The sequence below is a fragment of the Natator depressus genome, chromosome 8 (genome assembly GCF_965152275.1).
Source record: "Natator depressus isolate rNatDep1 chromosome 8, rNatDep2.hap1, whole genome shotgun sequence".
Classification (NCBI taxonomy): domain Eukaryota; kingdom Metazoa; phylum Chordata; order Testudines; family Cheloniidae; genus Natator; species Natator depressus.
The window spans coordinates 1,645,995-1,672,563 of record NC_134241.1 but is presented as its reverse complement, the minus strand read 5'-3'; the positions used below and the strand labels follow the sequence as shown (position 1 = coordinate 1,672,563).

The 26,569-nt window shown below is 54.1% G+C and overlaps 4 protein-coding genes across 5 annotated transcripts; 2 read left to right on the top strand and 2 right to left on the bottom strand.

Moving 5' to 3' along the window:
* Positions 1–1,055: 1,055 nt before the first annotated feature.
* Positions 1,056–11,090, bottom strand: KIAA1191 (KIAA1191 ortholog). Of its 2 annotated transcripts, XM_074960193.1 has the most exons (8): positions 11,072–11,090; positions 10,392–10,499; positions 7,465–7,655; positions 5,663–5,789; positions 4,011–4,135; positions 2,783–2,889; positions 2,213–2,361; positions 1,056–1,411 (listed from the first exon to the last, which is right to left on the bottom strand). In XM_074960193.1, exons 2-8 carry the CDS (start codon positions 10,417–10,419, stop codon positions 1,203–1,205), a joined length of 936 nt encoding a protein of 311 aa, XP_074816294.1. In that variant the 5' UTR covers positions 10,420–10,499; positions 11,072–11,090; the 3' UTR covers positions 1,056–1,202. The 2 variants fall into 2 exon arrangements, with proteins under 2 accessions (XP_074816294.1, XP_074816295.1); XM_074960194.1 differs by lacking the exon at positions 11,072–11,090 and having other exon boundaries at positions 10,373–10,484.
* Positions 11,091–12,499: 1,409 nt separating this feature from the next.
* Positions 12,500–17,934, top strand: ARL10 (ARF like GTPase 10). The gene is made up of 4 exons (XM_074960181.1): positions 12,500–12,670; positions 13,990–14,158; positions 14,608–14,783; positions 15,600–17,934. Exons 1-4 carry the CDS (start codon positions 12,518–12,520, stop codon positions 15,774–15,776), a joined length of 675 nt encoding a protein of 224 aa, XP_074816282.1. The 5' UTR covers positions 12,500–12,517; the 3' UTR covers positions 15,777–17,934.
* Positions 17,885–22,540, bottom strand: NOP16 (NOP16 nucleolar protein). Its single transcript, XM_074960185.1, has 5 exons — positions 22,376–22,540; positions 21,544–21,658; positions 20,698–20,767; positions 19,296–19,402; positions 17,885–18,848 (listed from the first exon to the last, which is right to left on the bottom strand). Exons 1-5 carry the CDS (start codon positions 22,480–22,482, stop codon positions 18,705–18,707), a joined length of 543 nt encoding a protein of 180 aa, XP_074816286.1. The 5' UTR covers positions 22,483–22,540; the 3' UTR covers positions 17,885–18,704.
* Positions 22,541–22,748: 208 nt separating this feature from the next.
* Positions 22,749–26,484, top strand: HIGD2A (HIG1 hypoxia inducible domain family member 2A). The gene is made up of 2 exons (XM_074960186.1): positions 22,749–22,926; positions 24,024–26,484. The coding sequence occupies exons 1-2, from the start codon at positions 22,764–22,766 to the stop codon at positions 24,188–24,190; spliced, it is 330 nt and encodes a 109-aa protein (XP_074816287.1). The 5' UTR covers positions 22,749–22,763; the 3' UTR covers positions 24,191–26,484.
* The last annotated feature ends 85 nt before the right edge of the window (positions 26,485–26,569 follow it).

Here is a 26,569-nt window from a genome sequence, read left to right as displayed (position 1 = left end):
ATGAAGGTGCGTGTTGACTGTCCCCCAGGAATGTGTATAAACCTAGGCTAAGAAAAATATTAAGTCTTACCAGAGCACAGGAGGAATGTTTAAGATTAAATTCTCCCTTAGTCCCCCTCAATGCCTGCAAGCATGAATCTGATGTTGAGAAATAAAGATCCTACATAAGAGAGACTGTCCACGTCCCTTTCTCTAACTGCTACATCCCCGCCACACATACCTCTTACAAGATACAACCAGAACTCCAAAACAAAGCCCTAGAGACAAAGTGCCACATCAGCTGTAGTTCCATTTGTGCTCCCCACCGAAAGCAGCAGAATGGTGTCACCACGCAAAGATCGGAGAAGAAAATGAAGGGTTTAGTTCAAGCCACACTAGCTCTGGTCATTTCCTTCTCTGGGCCCACTGGAAAATGAAGCCCTTTGACAGCAGAAGTAAAGGTTTCCCCCCTGCCACCAAGCACCAGTACAGAACTGCACAACAGAATTTAACACTAAGGGCCGACCTTCAGAATGGTCACTGTTCATGGGTCAATTACCCTTTAAACAGAGAAACCCAAAAAGAAACACACTAGATGTGGAACTACTATAAGCGGACATTGCAAAGCAGGGGAGCTAGATGGTTATGTAAGGGAATCTTGATAGAGAACCTCAGTGAATGCTCCAGTTCTTGACAGGCTTGGCTGGAGGTGTTTGGTCTCTAGCACAAGACCACCGGCTGCTGGTGTTGTCTAGATCCTAGAGAAGCATGTTGTCCTTCTGGCGACTTGACCAGGGCACTGAGCAGAGGAGAAGTAGAAGCCTAGAACATAACTGGGCAGGACAGCCCTCAGCACAGCATGATGCTCAGGAAGAGGCCTCCCAACAAGGTGGTGATTTTCAGGTTCTAGAGCAGTGCACATCTCCCAGTGGAATCTTGCTGTACAGATAAATAGGACTGCAACTGATACAGGATGGTTTATATGGACTTGGTGCTATTACAGAAACTTTCTAAAAAACCAGGAGATTCAGGCTGCACTACAGAAGCAGTGACAGTTGTTTTCCAGATCTTGTTTCTGTCTCATGGGTGCTCTGACGTGGAAGAAAGATGGACTTTTGAAGGTAACTGTGCAGGAGAGTGGGATGGGGAAGCATACCCAAAAACCACCCTTTAATCCATTATGAAGACACCAAAAACATCCTTCCTTGGAGGCAATGATATTCCTAGAATCCCGTGGGAGTGAGCACATTCATATCCCGGGGTTTGAGGTTATGGGACCGTGACGACTGTTTCTTTCCCTCCATAACAGGAATGTCCATCTTGGGTGGTCTGAAGGTAGCTGGGTCCTCTGCCATCCTGGTGGCCTGGGCACGGATCAGCTCCATTGGGGATGGCTTCTGGGCACCCTTATAGGACTGGATGGTAAAGGCCGCTGAGGGAAGAAGTTGTTACAGCAGATAAGCAACAGGAAAGAGTCCAATATTGAACAGTTCACTCAGGTTTTACAGAACATTCACATATCAAGGTCTGCAACATAAGGAAGCTGCTTTTAAAACTGAAGGTTAAGGTCTTGCCTTGATGTATGTAAGGTGCACACAGAAGAATCATTTCACTTTGTTCTCCCTCCCAGCTCCCCTGGAGTGTAGCTAGTGCCCTACAGTGCATGTTCCTCACAGATCCATGCAGAAGTGTACCAAACCTCTGGGAGGGCAGCACAGACAGTCACACCTATAGATAGCTTCTTCCTGGTATGTAAGAAGCAGAGATGACAATTTCAAAACTAGCTGCTGACAGGTGTGGTGCCATATATTTGACAGGCTACCTTCCACGCAGATCTTAAGCGCAACCCCTGCCATCAGGGAGAGGCTGCAGAAGTGTCAATACTGTTACTAAAGAGAACAGTGGCCACCTGCCATGTGTCTGTTTCCATTGGCACATCCACAAGATGCTCTAGTTTTAGACACTGAGAAAAGACTTGAGCAACACAAGGTGCAGTTACAAATAAAGGCTGTGAGGCCGTTACATAACGCAGCCGAGTTTGTATGAAAATCTGTTTATGGCCACTTTGTGCTAGTTTTCAATGAATAGTTAGAGTTAGGGGTAGTGACGGCAACACTGGTGCACAGTTACAAGTCATCCATGTGAACCGCTCTCTGAATTAAGTGTTTGCACTGTCATCTCCTGCTACCTCTGGCGGGTTTTCAGAAGGGTTCTCCTCCTAGAGGGCACATACCTGGGTCATTAGTGGATTTCTGGACAGCTCTGGGACCAAAAAGGCTCCATTTTTCAGAGGATATTCTGTCTCTGTCCCCACCATCGGAATCCATGGGGACCAAGTCCGAGCCAGTGATAGAACTGGAGGATCCCTGACTAAACCAACCCCTGGAGGAAAAGAATAATTTTGGAGTATGTAACAACTGGAAGGAGAAACATGAGTTTAGTCTTTCTCACCATGGGACCACCAGAAGCATCCATTCCCAAAGCAAGCATGGATAGGCCTTTTGCTTGAAAGCCATTTCCCTATATCCATGGATATGTACATGTCTGCCCACCCCCAGTAGAAAGAATTTGCACCCACAAGGAGTTCTAGAAGCTCTCATACTAATCTAGTCATTCTGGACTTTCAGAACTGAATATTCCTACAGAGAATCCAGGGGAAGCTCTGAACTCCACCCCTTCAATAAGATATTTGAGTTCTCCAGTGCTGGCCAGGAAAGTTATTTGTTGCAACTCTGATTTTAAGTGGCCTGAAGGAAACCAACTCCTCCTGGGAGGCAAGGGACTGCCCTGTGTGGGAGTGTACCTGTGTTTCTGTTTGGGAGAAGAGTGAGGGGTGCTGCTTGGAGTGGATTGAGTGGAAGATGTCTGTTTGTCGTCTTTGGCCATCTCTCCACTTTGCATCTTTAACTTCTGTTAGAAAGGGCAAGAGGAAAACAAAATCAATATAAACCTTTCAACAAGAAGGTTAGGAGTAAAGAATAGTCGGTTTCAGCATGAGCATGCCACTTCCCCTTTAATTGATGGAATAGTGTAACAGGAGTTATAGCTTAGTGTGTTACAAGGTCTGCATGCAAGAGTGCCTGTTAAAGTGTATTCAACAGAGTAAGAGCTCCCCATTTCAGACTGTCATAGTTTTGCTACCAGAGCATTTCTGGAATAAGGTCTTGAGTTATCTACTCCAGCCTAAAGGCAGCCAATGGTAACAGTTCAAAGTTATACACTCTTTAGATTCATACTGTCCTCTGTTAGTGCATTGTTAGGATCTTGATTGGCATTTACAAGGAAGAGGTAGTCTGAATCTGCAGTGAAGCTAGTTCATCCAGAGAACTATTAACATCTGTATCCTAATAGCACTGTCATGGCTAGGTGCCACAAGACCCAGGTGGCCTCACGCATTTAACTCATCTAGTTACTACCTCTAAATGGGTTATCATGGTTTAATATTTGTAAGCCATGTCAGCATTAGGATTCTAAATGCTTTCCTGCCTATGCAAACAAGAGACATGTCAGTGACCCTGTGCACACCAACCAGATTATTTCAAGTCCTTCCAGACAGCACAAAGCGATCTTTGAGGGCAGTCATGGTTTGAAGAGGGACTCAGGAATTTTCCCCTCATCTGATTCTATGACAGCTTGGATACCACAGGGAGACAGACTGCTACTGCTTTACTCTTATGAGCACCGTAGAGTCAATACATCTAAGAGAGTTACCTGTGTTCTATTCTGGCATGTATAAAACAGACAATTCTACAGTTGGAATACACCACAATATTAATGGTGACTGACAGTTTGATTGGCATTGCAACGCTAGTGAAATGCACGACTTACGAAACAAAGCCAAGACAGGCTATTTAAATAGAAAAATCCGGCCATTGTTACCAATGCAGAGTTCTACAGACAGCTGCGAGAGTGAGCCCCAACACAGTTCCATGAACCCTTCCCGAATTCTAGGGGCCATTTGAGTCCCGCAGAGGTAAAGCGGCACACAAACTACAAGAAAGCCAAAGCAGAGGACGAGACAAATGTCTTACATGGAGTGCCTCAGCCACACGGTGGTACTTTGTCTCCTCAGCCGTGAGGCCCTTGTGGGGAGTGTATCCAGCATCTCTTAGCCCTGCCTGCTGTTCAAAGCGCTGAATGCTCTCTTGAGTCTGCTCTAGAATGAACGAGATGAGACATTCACACAAACCAGAGGAAAACACGGATGCCTGTATGCAGTTCTGGAAAATACAGAGGCAGCACGAGAAACTGGGTTTCTATGATCCAGAATTTAGCATTGTGATGAGTCAGCACAGAGACTGAATGTGACAAACACATTAGAGGGATACAATTTCTAATTCAACAGATCAGAAAGACATGTTAGTCATTAGGGTTCTAAGTAAACAGAACAACAACTCGGAACTCTGCAATAAGACTGCTCCCAAATCACAGGGCTTGTCACAAGCACATCTCACCCAGAAGGGTGAAAGCTAGCGTTGCTCCTGAATTAGAATATTTCTAAAACCCCAGGCAGTTAAGATAACCACTTAGAATAATCCCAATGCATCCAAACTCCATATACACAAGTATTGCTGCCAGTTCTTTACTTCAGACTCAGGTGTTCTGAACGGCTAATGTAGCAGTCTTTCAGAAAAGTTTGTCAAAAATGTTAGTGGTTTTTGAAGGTTTTAATTCTTATTTATAACTACTGGTAAAGTCTTAAGTGATGGAAAGAACTGTTTGAGAACTTGATAATTTCCTGCAGAATGCCAGTCCATCACTAAAGCAGTACAGAAGCTACACTTCAGCTAGAACTAGGTTCCTCACTGCTGACGTTTTTGTAAGACTTGCTTTTAGCAAGATGCTCAGGTCTGCCAGCTTTCTATAAAAGAGCTCCAAAGACAACTGCAACATGCTCTTTGTGAGCTTCCAGAACGCTGTGCTAAGACAAACCCAACAGGGCTGGAAGTACTGCCTGAATATTAACGTTGAGCGTTAGCTAGCCAGGCAGCAATAAAGTAAGATCCAGTGACAGTTACACCCTAGTGGTTAGCATCTACTCATAAAGATGGACAGATCTTGCTGCACTACGGACCCAGTCTCATTCTAAAGCCTCATTGTTAAAAGCACAAAGTTCTCTTCATGTTCAAGACAGCCACACTGCTGCCCATGAATGCATGAAGCCAGTGAGTTATACTTAAGTACTTATTAGTTTGATGGGTCAATCCTCCCCTTCGCTCTGGTACAAGTTAAGATCACTTACTGGTTAAACAGAATGAGCTAATAAGCAAACAAGTGACAGCTGGCAGCACCTGCTCCCATGATCCTTGTAACAAAAATAAGACTATAAAACACTGCAGCAGACATTAATTGTAGAAAAAATTTCTCCACACCTCCATCACCAACCCAGTTCCAACATTAGAAAGAAAGTTTACAGAGTTTCAGATTTATTCATCCAGCACTTGATTTAGGGCAGAGTTTCCTGCATTTTTCCATTAGTGCACCTACAAAGCTTGTGAGGCCCCCTCAAGTGCACAAAAATTGTTTTAGCCTACACAGATTAGGTCTCTATGGTTTTGAGGCTGGCTGAAGAATTAGGCCATGAAATCTGGTCAAATGGACCATAGACTTGCATGTGATCTCAGCACATACCCCACTCCCATATCTATTAAGTAGCCTACTACAAATACATCAGAGTTCTTACTTGTAATGAGAGAATTCATGATGATATGAGTGGCCTTGGCCTTCACCACTGGGACCTTGTTCACACTTTCAGTGGAAGATGAGGGGGTTATGACAGGTGGATACATGCTAGTCTCCCCTTCCTCAACCTGTGCAGAGGAAGTGGGGTACAGTTTAAGACAAAGGGGAGAAAGTTACCTCTTGAGCATTACACACCTTCCCTGAATTCTCATCACAACAGGGCTTTAACCAACACATAACCAGTTAAGCAAAAAAGTCAACTTGCATTGCTTAAGAGTTAAGACTAATCATAATTGGCACTTCAATGTTCTTAAGGAAATGGACATTTTAGTGTCCTTCATGATAGGACATTCCTGTTATCTATTGACAACAAGCACTCATTCTTACATGGATTTGGAAAGCACTGGGCTCACAGCCAGCAGGTTGTTAGTCTGAATGGTAAAGGTCACTGGGGAGGAAACTAGAACCAACCACTTCTCTTTCCACTCAGGGCCCAATCTGACCAAAACATGTGGCAGGTCTTTCTCCATTAAAGGAGATTTTTTGATAGATGGCACTAAAGTTGCTAGCCAACATCCTAGTTAGAGAGATCAGACCCACATATAAGTCATGGAGCTCAAACTTTAATGTTATTTCTCTAGGCCCTACTCCAATACTTTATACTGGTTTTAAGACATTCTAAACTTAGTCAGGTAGCTTATACCCAAAGTTTTGCCATTCTTAACTAGACTCTGGGGACTGTGTCTGCTGGATTCTAATTCGTTACTTTATAAAATGAAAGCACCTTTTGAAGTGACAAACAATTCTTGCAGCTTGAACAGAGGGTAATAGTCTTCAGTGCTGGGCACTGATTTTTTTACACCATGCTCCAACCTAAGACAACTTCACAAGGAAGTTCCACTGGCAGAATAAAAACCAGTTTAAGCAGATACAGTTAAGCCAGTTCAAATGACTGCATGGACACGAATTTCAGCATAAGTGTGACTTGCTTCAGTTTAATTAAACCTGATCCTAATAGAGCTAGTTAACCAAATAAGCTGCTCTTATATGCAAAGAGCAGACACACGCCTTTTGCACTGATTTAACTGTATCAGTTTAAATTTACATCTTAACACCCACACAAGTTTCTCATTTAGACAAGTTCTTGGAGCATATTCATTCTATGGTCACCAGACACTATGCATTTGCTTAAGTGGACAGAATCACAGAGGACATACTCATACTCTTCAGAGTTTGCAGGATGCCTTTAAAAAATGTAAGCAATTGGAGTTATGCCTTTGTTTCTTTCTGATGAAAGAAAGCCTGAAAAGTTATTTCCCTACCAGCACCCAAAGAAAAGGAGAGGTGGAGGGGGGGGGGGGGAAGGAATGTCAGCTCTGGCTTTGCTGGAGGTTTCAGAAGATATGTATTGAGTTTAAGGGGTAGGCTTGTTGAAGTTGACATTTTAGAGAAAGAAGGTCTGTGTTAGTCCTTAGTGTTAAGTCAGTGTTGGCCAAGATCCATCATAGCACTCTGACTAAAGGTCCCTCCTTCTCAATTGGAGAGCTTTCGCTCTTGTGATATTTAACCACTCCTCCAGTCAGACTCACAAGCTGCACAAGAACTACATTTCTAATGTCAAAGTATCAGGAAGTTGTCCTTGATCAAAACACTCCCAGTTTTGATCCACCTCTGCAGGTCACCTTAAAGTAGTAGTCACTTGCTTAATCCAGAAGAGTTCCTGGTTTTCATCCAATTAGAATCCAGCAGACACCTACAGCAGACAGCTCCCTGCCATCTCCTCACCCATTCTAGAGTGCATACCTTTGAAAGCTCCTGGTACTTGCGCTCTGGGATGACTGGCTGTTTCCACAGGACATTGGAGCACATATCTGAAGGGGGAGGAGTCATCGGTGCTGTATCCTCCAGGGCATCATCATAACTGAATGCCCGACGATGCATTCCAATAGGCAAGGACATCTTTCCTAGAAGCCCTCCAGAGCCATGCTCAATAGCTAAGAACAAAGATGGCAGCTTTCACAGTGGGATGCATCTTGGACATATCAAACGGGATTATCTCTGTACTGATTAAAAACACTGATTCTTTAAGAATCTATTAACTTTTCAGAGACATGGTACAGCTCACAACAGTAAAACCCACTCCCAAAATGAGATTGGTGCTGGAAGCACCTGTTATGAAGTTTGTCTTAAGCAGCTACCCAAACGACCAGTAAAGTCTGTGGTCTAAGAAGGGCTTTTAATGGGCAGTTACCTTGGGGATATTTTGATGTGGTTGCTAAAGAAGTTCATCCTTAGTACAAGTTTCACTATTTTGGAAGAACAGGTTTCTACGTGGGAAAAAACACAACCCTATTTTTAGAACTTGCTGGAGAAGTGCCTATGCTTGCAAGACTGAGGAGACATAAGCTGCAATACTCCTCTATAAGACACTTGTGACGGAGCTGGGCTGTTCTTAATGTTTCCTCTGAATAGTGTGGGGGTGCCTCGGTTTCCCCATGGCAGTTCTTAAGTCTCTAGGGGGTGGGATAAGGGTGTATGATCATTGCAGAGCCCTAGGGGGCAGGTATGGGCAGGGGTCTGGACACAGAGAATGGCCGACACCCTGTTTCCTGGCAACTGATGGCCTGGCCCTTCCCCCCTGCAAGGTGAGAGCTAAAGGGTTGGAGAACAAAGGAATCCGGTGACCTCCTGGCCCACAAAGCCCAGAGGAGGAGGGGCTGGAGAGACTTTGAGTTTGGGGCTGGCTGAGGACATGGAGTGAAGTGCAGATGGGGTTGTCTGGCTCACTGCCCCCCAAAATGGATCCAGCTGAGGGGTCCTGTTCTCTGCACCTACAAGCTCTGTGTTAGACCATGTTCCTGTCGTCTAATAAACCTTCTGTTTTACTGGCTGGCCGAGAGTCACATCTGACTGCGGCGTTTGGGGGCAGGACCCTCTGGCTTCCCCAGGAGCCCCGCCTGGGGGGACTCGCTGTGGGAAGCACAGGGAGGGGCAGAGGATGCTGAATGCTCCAAGGTCAGACCCAGGAAGGTGGAAGCTGTGTGAGCTGTGTGTCCTGCAGACAATCTGCTCCCAGAAAGGAGACTTCCCCAGAGTCCTGACTGGCTTTGTAGGGAGCAGTTCCAGAGCATCGCCCGGGGACTCTGTGACAACACTCTAGTCAGAATTATGCAGCCTTTGCAAAATTCTAGGAACTGTTTTTGTTTTACTAGCCTCACTCCAAATTATCAGATTAGATATGACACTTTAATCACAAAGTAAGTTACCCATAACTACTGCTTCACATCTGTCAGTCACAGTTAACAGCAGTACTTCAAGCTACATCACCCTACATAGCAATCTGTTACGCAGTTACATATATTGTGGGCTAAAACGCAAAGTTCACCAATGACTAAAGAAAATCTATGTGGTAAGACTGCCATTGAACAGGAGCACGAAGTCTGATTTGGGTAAAAAAGCAGCTCAATTTTCTAAACAATCCAGGAGTTGAGAGATTAAGACTGACAACTTTGTATGTGGCTAAACCAATAATAGTTCTAAAGTGACAGGTTTCCGAGTGGTAGCCGTGTTAGTCTGTATCAGCAAAAACAATGAGGAGTCCTTGTGGCACCTTATAGACTAACAAATTTATTTGGGCATAAGCTTTGGTGGGCTAAAACCCACTTCATCAGATGCATACAGTTAGGAGTTTATTTGTGCAATCCAACAGCACTGTTGAAGTTCAGGATCTGATTTTATTTACATGTTTTGGAAGGTTGTTCTACCAAAAAAGAGTTTGCAAGTAGCACGCATTCTTACAAGATCTATTTATGTGATCAGGTATTCCCATAAATTAGTGCCAAACAATCAAGCTGCTATTTTCAGACCCTCAGGTGAAGCGAAAACATGCAATACTTTGTCAGGTCTCCACAAATCTACTCACAAATCTTCCCTGATTAAACAGTGGTGGGGTGGGGAAGGAACATTAACATCAGTCTCTGGGTGGCTTTAAGGGATAGGGCCCCTGGCAGGGTCTATGGAAAGCACTGAATATAAGTTCCAGCAGCTGTGGGGTGAGAGGGAGGCTGCACCAGACCTAGATATCCCAGCTTGGAGAGCACAAAAGGCACATACTAGGGAGGACATCACTCCTAACATCTCCCCACTGCATCTTTCATACCCTCTTCTGCATAGCAGGAGTATGACAAATTCTCTAGACTTTGCTAATGAATTGTCCTGTCATATTAACAGCAGCCAACTCTGACAAAAGCAGTCATGTGACTATCAGTAGTGTCATGACTGAGGCAACCACTAACTAGAATAGTTTAAACCAGTGGTTCTCAACCCACAGCTGCGGCCCAAGTGACATCCTCAGGGCCGTACTGGTAGCATACATATTGTGTGGATTTGGCCCACATAACACAGAGAGTTGCATATGCAGCCCACAATGGTAAATAGGCTGAAAACCACTGGTTTAGACCCTAAGGTCTTCAGGATACAGTCTTTCAGATGTATTTGTACAGCACCTGGCACCGTGAGGCTCTGACACAATATAAATAATTCACTGGGAGGAGCACTGATACAGTGGCACTATTTAAAAGCTGACACACTAGCCTCAACTGGACACCAAATACCCTAACCAGGCTATACACCTGATCCAGACTAGAGAGCCTACATAAAAACAGGTCTTCTCACAATTAACAATCACGTAGGTGACTAGACTAAAATTTACCGGAAAGAATTAGTTTTACCAGGAATATCTGGTTGTCTTGAAGCCATGATGTAATCCAGATGTTCCTCTATATGGAAATCCAGAGCCGACTCCCGTTACCTGATAAATCCACAGAGAACGTTTTTATCTGCAAAAGGCACCAAGGCTACAGTAAACATGAGCCGAGACCGTCTTATGAAACACGAACTCGAAGCGCCCACGGGAAGGCTGGGCTGGGGGGCTGCAGGATGACAACGGGTCTGGCTGGAGTATTCCAGCCAGGCCGCAACCCCCCCTGGGGGGGGCGTGTGACCCGCCCTGCGCCCACGGCCACCCGCCTGCCTGGAAAGCCGAGAGGCCGCGCGCGCCAGCAGCGCCACCGCCCCACAGCTCCCGCCGGACACAAGGCGGCCCCCCGCCCCCGCCGGGCAACTCAGCCGCGGCCCCCGGGGAGCAGGGCACGGAGCAGACGGGCCCGGCCGCGGCCCACGCGTGACAGGCTGGGGCCCAGAGACCCCGGGTCTGCGCGGGCGGGCCCCCCCCCCCGCCGGCCCACCGGCAACCCCTCCCGCCCCACAGCCTCCCGCCGGCCCCTCGGCAACCCCTCCCAGGCCGGCCCCACAGCCCCCGGGCCCCCACAGCCCCCCCGTCGGGCCCCCTCCCCGGCCCGCCCGCGGCCCCACAGCTTCCTCCCCCCTCCCGCCCCACAGCCCCCGGTACCTGGGCTCCCCCGCCCGCCGCTAACAGGCCCGCCGGGGCCGCGGCCCGCACAGCAGCCGGAGGCCGCCCGCGGCGGGGCGCGGGACAGGGCGGCTCGCAGGCTCCATGGCGCGGGCCCGACCGAGCCTCCCCCTTCGCCCCAGCGCAGCGACGACGGCGACGGCGGGAGGGGGCGGAGCATATAGAGGGCTACGGTCCCGCGATACTTCGGTGACGCAGGTTGCAAGATGGAGGCCTCGGGCCGCCGTGAGGCACGCTGGGAATTGTAGTTCTCCGCCCTGTGGCCAAAGGGCTTGCGCTGCGTGGCCCACGCACGTGCCTTGAGGGCTCCGCAGGAGCAGACTCCGCTCGCCCCGGGCCGCCTGGGCCCGCCCCTCGCTCTAATGCCCTGCAGTGCCCGGGCTAAGGGCCCACCGCCCGTGCGTGGTCCCACGCGCGATGGACGGGGGCCTAGCACACCCTTCCGCTTAGGGCAGCCGGGGCGCTCCGCTCCAGGCAGCCCTGGGGGTCTGCAGACGGTGGCTCCGCTTTCCAAAGGCTTCCGCGCCCCCCCGTGAATGTGTTTCGCGGGCTGCCGCTGCCAAAAGGCTGAGAACCGCGGAGCGAGGGGAAGGAAGAGCTCTGGGGTCTTTCCTAAGGCCGCGCCGTTTGGGAACGTGGGAGCAGCCCACGCGTGACCCAGCACTTGTCAGACCCGGGCTCCGCCCACTCCCCCATCCGGGCTCCGCCCGGGGCCAGCAAACGCTGCCGCAGAAGCGGCCACAACGCGTGCAGGAAGCAGCGAGGCTCCGGCCCCGAGTAAGGGCAGATCCTGCCCGAGCCGGTCCGCTCGTGGCTGGCTCGCCGGCGGCGCTGGGAGCAGAGCAAACGCGGCTGTCCGGGCGGCTGGGACTCCTGCTGTTTAACCAAGGGCCTGGGCCTGGCTCCACTTGCCGCCCGCCCCCGGCGATACTGGAGCGGGTGCTCCACGGTGCGGCAGCAGCGGCCACGGGCCTCTCCGCCCCGGAGACCGGTCACCGGGGTGGGCCGCGGCGTGGCACGAGCAGGACAAAGTGCAGCGCCGGGGGGAGCTGAGACGCACGACCCGAGGAGCAGCGCCCCGCCCGCACCAGCCGCCAGCACGCGTGGGGGTGGGGGGGAGCCCCCGCTGAGGGCCAGAGCACGTCTGAGTGTGGCCGCGACTAGCCCGAGCGGGCAGCCCAAGGCTCCTGGCGGCGCCGACCCGCCCTTGGCAGCCGCGGCACCTCAAGGCGCAGCGAGCACCTCCCGCGTGGGCGAGCCCCACTCGCGGCCGGCGGCCCTGCCCACGGCAGCCGCGGTATCGCAGCCGCCCCGCCTGGCCTCCGAACAGGAAGAGGAAGCACCTCGCTCGCCGGCTCCCCGCCCGCCCCTCCCACGCGCGACGGGGGCAGAGCTGGCGCGCAGCGGGGAGCCGCCCGGGCCCCCATGGCTCCTCCCGGCGCCCTCGGACACCTGAGCCTGGCGCTGGGCGCCGCCGTGGCCGCCCTGGGCTCGCTCCTCTTCATCGCCTGGAGAACGTACTTCCCCGGCGGCGGCCGCTGGGGGGCGCGCTGGGGGCCGCCGCCGGCCGCGGGGCAGGTAAAGCCGGGGGCGCTCCGCGGCCGGACCCCGGCGGGGCGGGGGCGGGCTCTGGGACCCGGGCCGCGCACGTGGCTGGAGACCCCCCCGCCCTGTTCCCTGCCAGAAGCACCAGCAGGTCTCTTCCCCCCCCCCCCGTTTCCTCCCCGGGGGGCAGGGGCGGCGCTGGGCTGCCAGGGCTGGGGGCACCTCCCTTCTCCCCCAGGAGCCAGCAGCTCTGGCTGGGCCTGGTCAGGGACTGCGCCCCCCAGGGCTGGGTGAGGCCTTACTAGCCACGCGGTGGGAGCCCAGGGGGGCCTGCCCTCCACACGGAGTTCTCCATGTAGCCCCCCCCCGCCCGGCCCCGCACCCAGCCCTATCTGCAGCCAACAGAGCCCCCTCGGCATTTTAGCTCTGGGGCAAGCAAGCATATGTGTGCCCCCTTCCAGTTGTTTCTGTCATTTTTCCGTCCCGAGATGATGCGGGCGGGGGGGTCATGTACCCCCCAGTTTTTTGTATTGTACCCCCCCCAACTCAGACAAGCTGGGTGGCCAGCTAAGGTGAGTCCAGGGAGTGGATGTGGTGTCCCCTCTTCGAGCCCCACCATGCAGGGCTTTACACGGCACCTGTTTCCACCAGGGTTTCCCACCCCCTGGGTGCTTGCCCTGCTCCCCACACGCTGGCATTTGGTTCTGGCATTCAAAAGGTTAACTACAGAGCAGCCTGGGATACCTCCTCCCCTGGAGAGTTGGGCTGCTTCCTGGATGTGGCAGCGGGATGTTGCTATAGGCTGGCATCAGCCCCCCTCTGCCTGCCCCACTGCAGCAACTCCCCTCCTCCCAGTCCCCGCCCCTCCAGTTATGGAAATGGCATAGAGCCCCCAGATTGTGCCAGGTCAGGGCAATCCCACAAGGCACATACTGGGGCAGGGAGAGGAAGGTACTTCACCTGGAGACTGCAGTTTGAAGTTGTGGGTATACCCCCTTGCTTTCCACCTCTTCAGTGAGGGACCTGTGTCAGGAAGTCCTTTGCTAGACCCCAGGCATAAAGCTGGTTGTCCTCCCCTGCCATAACCTGTGGCCCCCAGGGGTTACAACTGCAGGGCTCCAAGCTGCCAGTGGGCAGCATTGGGCCCTGCGCAGGGAGATGCGGGCAGGGGGTGGGCTGACATTGAATTGTGGTTCTTGCAGGGGACATGGGGCACCATGTAGCCACTTGCTTTGCTTGTGCTTGGCCCAGGCAGCACCTCCTTCAGTACCTGAGAGAACGCCCTTCCCTTGCCAGGGTCCCTGCATCAGTCACTCCACTGCTCTAATTTCAGTCCCTTGCTCTCCTGGCAGCTGGATTTCTCCATGCGGCAGGTCCTGGTGCTGGGCCTGGAGGGAGCTGGGAAGAGCAGCGTTCTCCACTACATCTCCAGTGAGGCAGCCAAGGACCGCACAGCACCCACCCAGGGCTTCAACTCAGTCCAAGTGTACGCAGAAGGCTTCCAGATCGACCTGCTGGAGCGTAAGTCTGGCCCTGGTGGGGGCAGGGCCGACCTCTTGCCACAGAGCAGGGAGCTTTTAAACTAGTCCGCAGGGCTGGCCCACCTGGAGAATCCATGCTCAGAGCTAGCCTGCCCAGGAATTACCTTCGACTCCATGCGTGTCTGGTCACCAGCTGCTAGAGCACTTGTGTAAGTAAGTGCCTCTCAGTTTGGTTAGAGGTGCCTAGGCCCCTCTGCACTGCTTCTCCCCCACTGCAGGAGGGAGTTTTGTCTCTTTCCTGATGCCCCCAGGAAACACATTTAACAAATCTTCACACGCACACACGCCCGTTTCCCATGTCTTCTTCCCAGTTTAAGCCTGGGGTGCAGGGCTTCGGAAATGCACCCCTGACACCACCCCCACCACCACCACCACCACCCCCGTTCCTGGGCTGGCTGCATAGATGACTTCTGGCTCTTTATATCTCAGTCGGCGGCAGCCAGAACTTGCGATTTTACTGGAACCAGTACCTGAGTCAGGCCCACGTGCTGGTGTTCGTAGTGGACTCTTCAGACGGGCCACGCCTCCCTACAGCTCGACAGGAGCTGCATTGGCTGCTGGCTGAGGATCCTCGGTTGCCCTTGGTCGTCCTGGCCAACAAACAGGTCAGAATCTCGTCCCTCTGGGCACTTGTAAGGCTCTGGCTGGCCAGGGACAAGGCAGTTGTAGCAAAGGATTTTCAGACCCCTAAGGCAGGGCTGCTGGGGCCCAAAAGGGGACACATGAAGAACCCTCACAAACCTCCTCCTCTCTGCTCAGACAGCGCTCCAGTACTGCAGCGATGAGGGGGTATAAAAACCCAGCGTAGAATAGAAAGTGAAGGGCACCTTTCTTTGGCCTCGTCTTTGCTAACGTGTGTGTGCGCGGACACGCACTGCATATAGAAAATCCTCAACAACCCCTTCTCCTGCACACACTCTGCCCCTTGGGCGAGGATGAGAGACGCCCAGGACAGAGGAAATCCCGGTGCTCAGCGTCATATAAGAACATGTATAGAACAGAATTTAGTTCAAGCATATAACCCAGATCTCCAGCGTTCTAGCTGGCACCACTGTTAAATTGTGGTTTCCAGGGGAAGAATAACAATGTAAATGACCTCAATGCAAAAAGGGGGGCTGAGGCTCACCTAATCTGCAGCCCTCTGAGCATCACAGTCCGGCTCCCCCTATGCTGCAGGGATCCCTTCCAGTTCTTGGGCTCTGAAGCTACGCCCAAGTGCGGACTCATCACTTTCTGGGGCCACCTTTCCCACAATGAATGGGCATGAGCCCCGGCAGCTCCATCCATGCAGGGCCCTGCCCTGCCCCACCCGAGCCCTGTTAGAAGGGGAGCTGCATGGGCTAAGGCAGATGGTGGCTTTGCAGGTTGGTTAAGGAGCTGAGTGACACCATTCAAACCCAGCTGCTCCTGGTTTCTCCTAGGACAAGGGTGATGCCCTGAGCATGGCTGAGCTGCACCAGGAGCTGGCCCTGCACACGCTGAATGGACAGAGGGAATTCTTCCTGCTGCCCACGAGCGCCACTCACGCTGCGCTGGCCACTGCCACCAGCATCCGGCGTGTGAAGAGTCTACTGGTGGAACTCCTCTCCCAGCTCTGAAGTGCTCTTCACGCTCTAGAGACAGGCAGGTTGGACTGACCCTGCTGCTGCTTGTCTTTGCCTGGAACTGAGGTGCTGGCTCTGCACTGTCAGGGGCCAGAGCCGCTCTACTCCCATGCTGCTATCCCCCATCGGGTTCTCTATGCTCCCCTGGGGAGATGCTGTGCAGTTACACCCCCTTGGGATCTATGCACGCTGCCCTCAGGACGCAGCGGCCCAGCCCAGTCATGGATCTCTGGCGAGATGGGAGAACAGCCTTTGTCCCCATGCAGCTCACGGAGGGAGTCTCCCATCTCTAGCTGGGGCACAGTGAGGTTTACACACAATATCCCCAAGCCCCCCAGTGACACTTAAATTGACAAATCTAAATGAAGGATGCGTAGGCAGGCCCCCTGGGTGCTTCCTGGCACAGGGAGGGCAGGAGATGGGGCAGAGGAGGGGCCATAGGAGCTCCTGCAACGAGGCTCTTCTCTGGCAGGCAGCAATTGTCTTTCCATGGTGCGAAGGGAGCAGAATCCCTCATGCGGCCAGGGCTCCTGCAGTGGGGTTAATGGGGCTGCTGGTACCATGCTGTCCCGTGGCCAGTTACTGCCCTCTGCTAGAGAGGAGTCTCCCCGGGCCCCACTCCTGTCTGCTCACAGTTGCAAAGAGACAGCGGCTCTTTACATGTACTGCTGCTGGGAATGGGCCAGTCTGGCCATGCAGGGGAGCCCACGTTCTCGGAGTGAGACTGGCCCCTCTGCTGGCAGCGGGAGGAGGTGGCATTTTTGTCTTGCTCTGCTCATTGGAGCTGGCTAGCCAGGGTAGCTTCTGCCCATGGAGGGACAGTTGCGGGCGGAGGCTGGGGAGAGCCCAATTGGGGCAGCTTTTCTCCCCTGCCTCACAGGGACTCTTCCCTTCCCTTTAAAAAGCTTTGCAGGCAGGTGTCTCCCATGGCTGTGAGCCACGACAGGTACCGGAGCCACACTGAGGGGACACCTGTGCTGCTAACCCCCAGGAAAGGGGGAAGCTCCTGGAGTCAGTCGCTGCCCAAGCCGTCCGCCCTGCAGGGACAGATGGGGTAGGTGCCTAACAGACAGAGGTGCTGGTGCCAGTCCAGCCTCCAAGCAAAAGTCTGCAGTTGGTACAGGTACATCCCTGCACTCACACCCACCCACGGTGAGGAAAGGCAGTTGAGGCTCCTACAGGCCTGTACTGGGCCCATATGCTGTGTCTGGAGCAAAGCTCCTCTGGGGGAGTAAATCACCCCCAGCAGCAGTGGCTGAAGCATTCCTGAGCAGCCCCAGGAGTGGGGCAGAGAGCCCTGCCAGAGCATGGGTTCGGAGTCCTTGAGAAGCAAGTGGGAGTGAGAGGTGCCTTGCTGGGAGACAAAGGAGGGGAAGGTGCCTGCTGTTACACAGGAAGGGTGCACCTGCCCATTCCTGTCTCCAGCTGCCTAAGGGCCAGGTGCTTCCCTGGCTTGTAATCACAGCCTGGGTGTGGAAGAGGCCAAGGGGAGGTTGGTCTGCCTGCCCCATGCTCAGCAGGAGATGGGTGTAGAAGGGGAGAGGGGTGTTTTCTATAGCTCTTTAGGTGCTCCTTAGGGAGCAACTCTTCCCCAAGCCAAGTAGTTGCTCTGCTTCCTGCTACCCCCATTCCTTCCCCTCTCCTTGTGTTCGGAGACGAGGCAGGGTGCGGGCAGAGGAGCTACAGGGCCCCCCAGCACTGGTGCAGCGCTACTTTATTGCATTCAGGCCATTTGCTGCTGCCAACCCCAGGGCTGGAACTGCAGAAGGACACAGGCAGGGGGATCTTGTGCAGGCTGAGTGAGCAGAGCCTTCAGGGTCAGTAGCGCTCAGGGCTGGCAGCTGCTCACAGTTACCAAGGGGATAAGCCTGAGCCTTGTGCAGTACCACGGAAAAGCCCCTGGGAGGGGCAGGCATTCTCTAGGGCCAGTGACATTCAGCCTGAGGCAGGGGAACAACAAGTGGCTCTTTGCAGCTCCTGCTATGAGAACACTGTGATTTCATTAACCAGTCAGGCTGCTTTTACTGTATTAACCAATTGTGGTTAATAAAAATACTTGGTCAGCCATTTTGCTGTGAGAATAATCTATACAAACTAAATATTTCCCCGTCACACTGTTTAAATATGACTAGTACAATAGTAAATGGAACGATGAATTCACACGACTGTGGCTCTTTTGGGTGCCCCACTCACTAATCTGGCTCCTCACCCACTGAGGCCTGGGTAGCACTCTGGTAGAGATAAGGGCAAGCGTGAGTCCCTGCCGGTGAACGTGTAGCGCTGGGGAAAGGCAGCACCCTGCCAGCCTCTCCTCCCAGTCCCAGGGCTGCTGTTCTGAAGCAGCCAGCAGCAAAACCCTGTGGACTTTTTGTGGGGACTGAACAATCCAGCCCCATGGCTGCATTGGGCAGGGGGCCACAGCACCTCCCAGCCAGGTGACTTGCACCACCCGTCAAGAGCCAGAGCAGTTCCCAGAATGAAGACTTCCTTGGGTCAGTGCCGGGGCCACCCCAGCTCTGCACAGTGCAGGGAGGAGCTGAAGCCCTTGAGCGAGCTGCACTCGGGTGTATTCATGCTGGTTTGGAAGAGTCTGATTTATTGTAACTAAGAGCTGCAGGACACAAGAGATGGTCTCTTCCCTTCGCCCCCACTATTGTGAGGCAGTGGCCATCTCCCCAGTGGCCTTAGGGCCTGCAGAGCCACACGGAGGAGCCCGTTCTCGCGCATGCTCAGTCCCACCATCTCCCCATGGAGGGCAGATCCTTCCTGGCCCATCAGAACCTACATCTAGTTCAGCGGGCCCCAGCCTGCGCATGGTGAAAGGGCACCAGCAGGCAGAGTCAATCTTCCCTTGTTTGCCTGGGGAGTGGCAGCACAAGACCTGCCGTTGCAGGTGAGTCCAACAGGGCAGGGTGGGGGCAGTTACTGTTGGTCCATCTTGACCTGCTGCAGGGATGCAGTGAAAGCCTGGAACTCCTCAGGGTAGAAGCGCTTATACACACTGATCTTCCTCTTGATCTGCTTGGGCGTGTCCTGGTAGTAGTTCTTCTCATCACGAGCCATGTCCTGGGGGTGGGGAGAGGGGACAGAGTCAGGGAAGCTGCCTCGCTGGGGGCTGGATGGAGCAGATATCCAGGAGACCCCCACAGCCCAAGAACAAGCACCTCTGCGGCTGGCTGCACGCAGCACAGGGTTGGCACCTTGAGCCGCCCACTCAACTCCACTCACAGGCAGGTGTGGTTAGAGGCTGGGTGAGGTTTCATGCACCCTAAAGGTGACTCAGATGCAAACCAGGAAATTCAAAGAGCCACTTCCCTGACAGAGCAGCCAGACAGGAGGAGGCAGGCTCCAGGCACGGAACACCTCTGGCTGCTTCTTGGTGCCCTCCCGCAATGGCTAAGAAGATGCTGTGACAGGATTGCGCTGTCGCTCTCCCAGTGGCCACAAGCACTGAGGCAGAGGCTCCCAGACATGTCCTCCGACCCTCACCTGGCAAAGGCAGGGACCACCCACCTTGTAGTTCTCGCCATGGTTCCGTATCATGTACTGCACATAGTCGATAAGGTCTCTGGAGAGTGTCTCCGACTTCTTCTCTGGGAGGCTGGCCTCATACTCCAGCTCTAGGCACCGCAAGACAAAGAGATAGAACCATGCAGTGTTTCTAAGGAGCCCTGATGCTTCCAGAGATTGAACCTGGTATCTGTGGAAATGAGACTGAGCCATGCATCACTGGCAATGGCTGGTCCCTCTCAGGGACACGTCCAGCATTAATGACCACTCCCCATTCGTGGGGGTAGACACCTAGTAACCTGTGGCACTGCAGCTCAGTGGGTTAGAGCAGAGAACATACATTGGAAGTTCCCAGACTCAAGGCCTTCTACCACACGTGACATGTGTCTGTCTCATCAGCGCAATGGCCAGCTCCAGTGCTCAGATATGAGAGCAGGCGGGAGTGGGGTTGTCATGAAGAGACAACATTCAAGATATGCCCTGGCTGGGGGATCAGATAGAGCAATTAAATCCCGAGCCCAGGACAGAAGCTGGCAGTGCAAACTAGGGGCCTTTGACACTTTCGCCAGACCAGACACTTCGAGGGCTTAAGATGGTGATGTTCAGGGGCTAATGAATCCCGAAACCCAGCAGGGCCAATGTTCAGCTCACACATCAGTATGGGACAGAGTCTCCTTAACAGTCTGCATTACACTAGGCGCAACTGTTACCTCCCAACTCACAGCCACACGCTACTAAGTCTCCTGCTCAGAGGGGAGGAGCTGCTGTTGCAGGCAGCTTTCCAGGATGCTCCTGTGGGCTTGTAGTCCTGCTACAGAAACCAGCTTTCACCCACCCCCTTTCTGATATGACAACAAGCCAAAGGGCTTTGCCTCTTAGTTTCCTAGTTGCAAAAAGCACCAGAGATCAGTGGATCTCTATAAACAATCAGAGGAGCAGAGCTCTCTCTGGTGAGAAGGAACCAAGCCAGGGCACAGAGGAGTGGGGAGAGGAAGTGGAATCCATCAGACAGATCCTCACCTAGGGCACAAAGCAGAGAACATGAACCAGTGGTAGCTCAGCTCTAGGACAGGGGTTATTGGCTACATGAGCTCCCTCTGCTGGCTGCCCCCACAAGAAGAGAGTTCTAAAGCCATTTCCGACATCTGTGGCAAAGCAGCAGCACCATAAGAATAAATACCAGAGTCATGGCATAGTAGGGATCCGTAATCCTTGGCTGAAGGGTGCATACTGCAACAGCAAATACCCAAGCTTTACCCAATTGAGGGCAAGTTACCAACCCACCCAGGAGCCTAAGAGCTGCACCTCGTTCGCATGAAATGAGCACAGTGGGAACTGCAGTGCCCAGAGGCTGCAGTGGCCAGCAAAGCAAGCACTCTTAGAACCAGAGGAGGGTGGTACCAACCGTCCAGGACATAAGGCTTCCGCACAACTCTCTTCCCTTTGTCTTGGCCATCAACCTCCATTTCCATCACCTGCATTGAATGGGAGATGAGACCGCTCAAGAAAACTCCATTCACCTGGGGCTCATGCATTCACACATGGCTTTGGAGGCTGTTCCTTCCCCATCCAGCCCTTGCACCACTGACTGGCTTAAACAGATTTCTTAGTCCATGTAACTACAACCACCTTGGAGTTCAAAAAGCTTCATTTACCATTCACTTCTTATGCTGGCTGGCCGGCCTAGAGTCACTGTCCATGTTGAGAGAAATGCCTTGTGAACATGGTTGCTTTCAGGTTCTTGATCACAAGCCCACTGTGACAATATTTGCTAAGGCCAAGTTTGGCCTGACAGCATGTGTTTTAACAAAGAGGGGGACTGGTCACTGCTTTCTGTCCCTCTGATCCAAGTGAAGTGTCTCCAGGCTAACCCCACTGCCCCTAACTAATGAATCCCCAAGTAAAAGACTCAACCACTCCTTGCACATGTGCATAAGCGCTCCCTGCATTGCCACTTCTGGCCCTTCACACACACACACACGAAAGAATCAAGATGGCAGACCACACTGGGTCCACACCCCAGAGACCAAGGCAGGACACGTTTTCACGTTGTCCAGTCTAGTTAGGGGTCTCCTATTGCGACTGGGCATCCATCAGTGCCCTTGGAGAATTGTCACCCATCCAGGTTGGGGAGTGTTGCCAGATAACCCAGCTGATTTTTCCCTTATGTTCATTTCCACCCTTGGGCCCCCTCTTGGTCCCTGGGGTTTAGCCTCTTGGGAGAAATATGTTGCTCTTATGCTGTACTTACCGGTAGCTGCTTTTTCCGGATGGGAATCGCCTTGTTGGGGTCTGCAGCCAGCCCCATTTCAGCCAGGTTCCGAGACACGGATTTGGTTCTGTCCCACGCATGTCTGATGTGGGAGCTGGCCAGAGACAAAAGAGGGAGGAAAGTGGCCATTTCACACCCAACACCACACCAGCTGATGGCCCACCCATGCCGCAAGAGCCCTGTTCCCACCACCTGTGTCTGGCCTCAGGAACCCCCCCACTGCCACCCCCCGCAGGAGCCAGGGCAGACCCCCCCCCGGCGCAGGGTCTTTAATACTCCTGCAGTAGCTGTAACCCCTTTATGGGGTGGCTCGCACCCTAGTAGGGGGGCTGTCCTGAGGGGCCCAGCCTCCCCGCGACCCACTGCACGGCCTAACCAGTGATGGAGCCCAGGATACTGCCCACTCTGCCCCCCTGCATGGGCCCACCCCCTCCCCGCTCCCCGGCCCGGCCCGGCCCAGCCCGGCCCGCTTCCCCCCCTCGGCCCGGCCCGGCCCGGCCCAGCCCAGCCCAGCCCAGCCCAGCCCAGCCCGGCCCGCCCCGCTCCCCCCTCCCCGGCCCGGCCCGGCCCGGCCCGGCCCGGCCCGGCCCAGCCCGCTCCCCCCCTCGGCCCGGCCCGGCCCAGCCCAGCCCAGCCCAGCCCGGCCCGGCCCGCCCCGCTCCCCCCTCCCCGGCCCGGCCCGGCCCGGCCCGGCCCGGCCCGCTCCCCCCCTCGGCCCGGCCCGCCCCGCCCCGCTCCGCTCCCCCCCTCGGCCCGGCCCGGCCCGCCCCGCTCCGGCCCGGGCCAGCCCCCCCCCGCCCGGCCCGCTCACCATTCGATACGGGGCGCCGCCCGCTTGCGGCTCTGCCGGTTCAGCCGCTTGCGGTTGACGCTGTAGCCGAACTTTTGGCGCCGCTTTTTCCCTTTGGCTTTCGGCATCGCGGCGGCTGCGAGCTCACGCGGCCGCAGTCAGAGACCCCAGGGCCACCGGGGCGGGGCGGGCCGGGCGCTGGGCGCGATGGGAAATGTAGTTCTACTCTCTGGGCTTCCCTAAGACCTTCGCCAGGGCCCGGTCCGCTGTGGACTATATATCCCAGCAGGCCTTGCGCTCACACGAACGGCTGGAGCCGCAAGGCCTGCTGGGATGTGTAGTCCCACGGCAGCCATTGACTTCCGTTCTAAGTACGGTGGCTGAGCAGGGTCCCGGCAGTCACCTTCCTATGCTGCTCGCGGGAGTGGTGACCATGGCTCAGAGCTCCCCGCCGCCCTTTGACCCCAGCAGCCCCCCCCTTATCGAGGGCTTCATCCCCACCCCCCTGCATCGGGAGGGGTTCCGGGACAAGTTCCTGCGCAAGACTCGCGAGAACCCGCTGGTGCCTATCGGTGAGTGGGGGCCCGGGGGGGGCGGGGAGTTGGGGGTCTGGGGAGCTAGGGGGTGGGCCTGGGGGATTTGGGAGCTAGAGGCCTGGGGGGGAGCTAGGGGCCTGGGGAGCGAGGGGGTGGGTCTGGGGGGAGCGGGGAGCTAGGAGTCTGTGGGGATGGGGGAGTTAGGGGCCTGGGGGATTTGGGAGCTAGGGGTCTGGGGAGCGGGGGGGTGGGCCTGGGGGGAGTGGGGAGCTAGGAGTCTGTGGGGATGGGGGAGTTAGGGGCCGGGGGGGTGGGCCTGGGGGATTTGGGAGCTAGAGGCCTGGGGGGGAGCTAGGGGCCTGGGGAGCGAGGGGGTGGGTCTGGGGGGAGTGGGGAGCTAGGGCCTTGGGGGGGGGGGTCTGGGGGGCACAGTGGGAGTTAGTGGTCGGGGGGAGGGTGTGACATGGGGGGAGCTAGGGGTCTGGGGAGCGAGGGAGTGGGTCTGGGGGGAGCGGGGAGCTAGGAGTCTGTGGGGATGGGGGAGTTAGGGGCCAGGGGGAGTGGGCCTGGGGGATTTGGGAGCTAGGGGTCTGGGGAGCGGGGGGGTGGGCCTGGGGGATTTGGGAGCTAGGGGGTGGGTCTGGAGGGAGTGGGGAGCTGGGGCTTTGGGGGGAGGTCTGGGGGGCACAGTGGGAGTTAGTGGTTGGGGGGAGCTAGGGGCCTGGGGGGAGCTAGGGGCCTGGGGGGAGCTAGGGGCCTGGGTGCCTGTTGGGGTGTGGGGGCATATCTGAGGGGAGTGGGGAGCTAGGAGTCTGTGGGGATGGGGGAGTTAGGGGCCTGGGGGGGCAGGGATGATGTGAGAAGCAATTGGGACAAGTAGGAGGAACTGGAAGGGTTTGGGGATGCTCAGGAAATGGGACATAACCCAGGGAGAGCCCTTGGGGTGTCCCCCTCCTGCCTACTAACCACGTGGGCAGGGAGAGGGAGGTGAAGCAGGGGAAATGGGGTGGGGAGGGAGGAGACATTGAGGTTTGGGGAAAGGGGTGGAGAGAGTTAGGGAGGGCCCTGAACCCTGCCCCTCAGATCTCAGCCACCACCCTCCACTAACCTCCCAGCATTGTCCCTCTCTGCAGGCTGCCTCTCCACTGCAGGGGCTCTGACCTATGGACTCATTTGCTTCCAGAAAGGCAATACCCGCCAGTCCCAGCTGATGATGCGGGCCCGTATCCTGGCTCAGGGCTTCACCATTGCTGCCATCATGGTGGGGGTGGTGGCCACAGCAATGAAAGCTCAGAAGTAAGGTCAGGCTGGCGATGAGCTGCAGCCTCCAGGAGTGGACAAGCAACCTGTGCTTCATGTTGTAGAAATGGACCCTTTGGCCCTGGAGAGAGTGAGTGCAGCTCTCATCTTGCTGGGGGACCAGCTCAATGGTGGTGGTGGAGCAATTATTAAAGATCCTACGGGGTTCTAGAGTTCTGGAAATGCAGCTAATACACCTGAGTGATTCAACCTAAAACCTGACCTGCGAGATTTCTTGACTCCATGGGCACTCATCCTTTCCCGGGGGACCCACAGGCAGCATCAGTCTCTAGCACCCAGCATTATTAATGGCCGTTGGATCCATTGCCTTGGTGACCCCCCTGGGGAACGGGCTGTGCTGACCCTTAGGCACGATCAAGTGATGAATCTTTCCGGGCAGGGAGTGGGACCGAAATACTGTGGATGGGAGAGAACAGTCCCCCTCTCTGGGGCTAGATCCTGTCTAGAGAGATCACATCCCATGACCAGGGCTTGTCTGGAAAGAATGTGAGATCTATTAGGTTACCAACCATAAGCCAACTGCACCCATGCTTTGTAAAGAGAGAATTGCAGTGAGATTCTGATCAGGACATTGAATTCCAAAGCAGAGGGAAATTGTGAAGGGTCCTTATGTACAATGGGGAAAAAACCAGGTAGAGAACTGCTGTTGTAGTGATGGAGATTAGGACACAGGAAATGCAGCTCCCTCTTGGAATGTGTGAAACTGGAGAGTTTCAAAGGTGGGGTCACATCAGGTCTGTGGGTTTTTTAATATTAATGGTTGGAGTTTAACTGCTGTGAAACTAATCAACCTTTGTCAAGAACTAGAAGTTCCTGCATTCTGAGTCTCCGATGCCCAAGGGGAGCAGTATTTTCTCCTGTCGTAAACTTCCCAGCAGGAAGCTCTGTCTAAAAGCTCTCCATGCATTAACTGGAATGTGTTTAGTATTAACATTGAAAGATGGGGAAAAAATCTCAATGAATAAGGATCCTCCTTTAGCAGGTACTTTGGAGCTACATCAATATTATAAAGAATCTTTGCTCTTCCTAGGTCAGACATGCAGAGCTGGGGTGGGAGGATTTAATGAGAGGGAGGGAAATGGTCTGTTGAATCTAATCATATCTGCAGGGTGTAGTTCTCCTGTCCTTCCTTTTGGCAGCTGCATAGTGCAGGACTCTGAAGGAGAAAGGCAGAAAGCAGATGGTATTGACAGCACCAGACTGGTGGCTGGGGTCCTGCATTGAGCGGCTGACAAAAGGAAGAACATAAGGAGCTACACACAACAGACATGATGATCTATGCAGAAGATTTGTGCCATGAGGGGGTCTCCATGCCATATTGTGTCCAGGGAATCTTTGTGACTGGGGAGGGTCCCAGCTTGCCTCTCAGATCCCAGGAGGTTTGCTGCCCTGTACTTGTAAACAGAGCCAAATGGCCTCGAGTCTTTGAGACAGTGAATGTGGAAGCCTGTAAGCGCAGCGTCTCTGAGTAGAATAAAGCTACTTGGAAGCAAGGCTGGACAGAATGAAGTCAGAGAACAAAGACTTAGTAACATACCTCTTGCTGCCTCCCACCACCCTTCCCCTGGCCAGAGCCCAGTGACTTGCATTGGCCATTTGGATGGACAGGGTATTTTGTTTCAGCCAAGGGTGCTGTGGCTTTGAATCTTGGCACAGGAGGAAGGGATTGCAGGGTTAGTCTGGCAAGCACCTTGTTCATTTGCAATCTGGCAGGGCTCAGAGTGGTGGGGTTGGCTCATCTCACCCAGCCAGGATCTGCTTCACAAGGGGCAGTTTGGATTTAAGGTAAGGGGACAGTTTCATGATAGCTGACACCCCAGTGTCAGGCATGCTGAGGTTCTTGTCTCTGCCGGGAATAAATACAGCCAGGTCCTGTGAACCTCCACTTTGGAAGTAGCATGTTCCGCCCTGGTCCTGGGAGGTGGCCTGCAGGAGGCCGGTGCATTGTATCTGATCGTGTTGACAGGTGAAACTGTTTATCTTCAGTTGGGTGGAGGCTGCTGCTTAATAAACCTTCCTTTGGGTGAACCTTCCTTTCCATGTCTTGGCTCCATCACTGAGGCTACCTCCAAAGAGGATTCTGCATTGGACAACTGGAGTTGACTTGTTTCAGGCCAGGGGGTAGCTGCTTCTACCATCTAATCCAGCAAGGCTCAGAGCACCCCTCCCCTGGAGCCTGAGGGTCTGCACAATGAAAGCTACCCCAGAGGCTGAAGTCTGAATGGAGAGAGACTGGCAATGTCTGCTCAGGAGAAACCCCAGCTGTGTGAGGGAAGCCCAACTCCAAACAAGATCATGATTAGCTCTCTGCTTCCTCAAGGCTCAGAATTCATCAACAACCCTGACCTGCCAGCCCTGA

Bases quoted from the DNA above. Each gene is read 5' to 3' on its own strand.
- KIAA1191 (XM_074960193.1), bottom strand. From the start codon at position 10,419: ATGGCTTCAAGACAACCAGATATTCCTG. The intron at 5,790-7,464 runs GTATGCACTCTA...TCCTCTGCACAG, and splicing joins AGTACCAGGAGCTTTCAAAG to GTTGAGGAAGGGGAGACTAG. The intron at 2,362-2,782 runs GTACACTCCCAC...CTTTTCCTCCAG, and splicing joins TCTCCCAAACAGAAACACAG to GGGTTGGTTTAGTCAGGGAT.
- ARL10 (XM_074960181.1), top strand. From the start codon at position 12,518: ATGGCTCCTCCCGGCGCCCTCGGACACCTGAGCCTGGCGCTGGGCGCC. The intron at 12,671-13,989 runs GTAAAGCCGGGG...CTCTCCTGGCAG, and splicing joins CGCCGCCGGCCGCGGGGCAG to CTGGATTTCTCCATGCGGCA. The intron at 14,784-15,599 runs GTCAGAATCTCG...GGTTTCTCCTAG, and splicing joins TCGTCCTGGCCAACAAACAG to GACAAGGGTGATGCCCTGAG.
- NOP16 (XM_074960185.1), bottom strand. From the start codon at position 22,482: ATGCCGAAAGCCAAAGGGAAAAAGCGGCGCCAAAAGTTCGGCTACAGC. The intron at 21,659-22,375 runs GTGAGCGGGCCG...GTCTCTGGCCAG, and splicing joins GCGGCGCCCCGTATCGAATG to CTCCCACATCAGACATGCGT. The intron at 20,768-21,543 runs GTAAGTACAGCA...CATTCAATGCAG, and splicing joins TCCGGAAAAAGCAGCTACCG to GTGATGGAAATGGAGGTTGA.
- HIGD2A (XM_074960186.1), top strand. From the start codon at position 22,764: ATGCTGCTCGCGGGAGTGGTGACCATGGCTCAGAGCTCCCCGCCGCCC. The intron at 22,927-24,023 runs GTGAGTGGGGGC...CCCTCTCTGCAG, and splicing joins GAACCCGCTGGTGCCTATCG to GCTGCCTCTCCACTGCAGGG.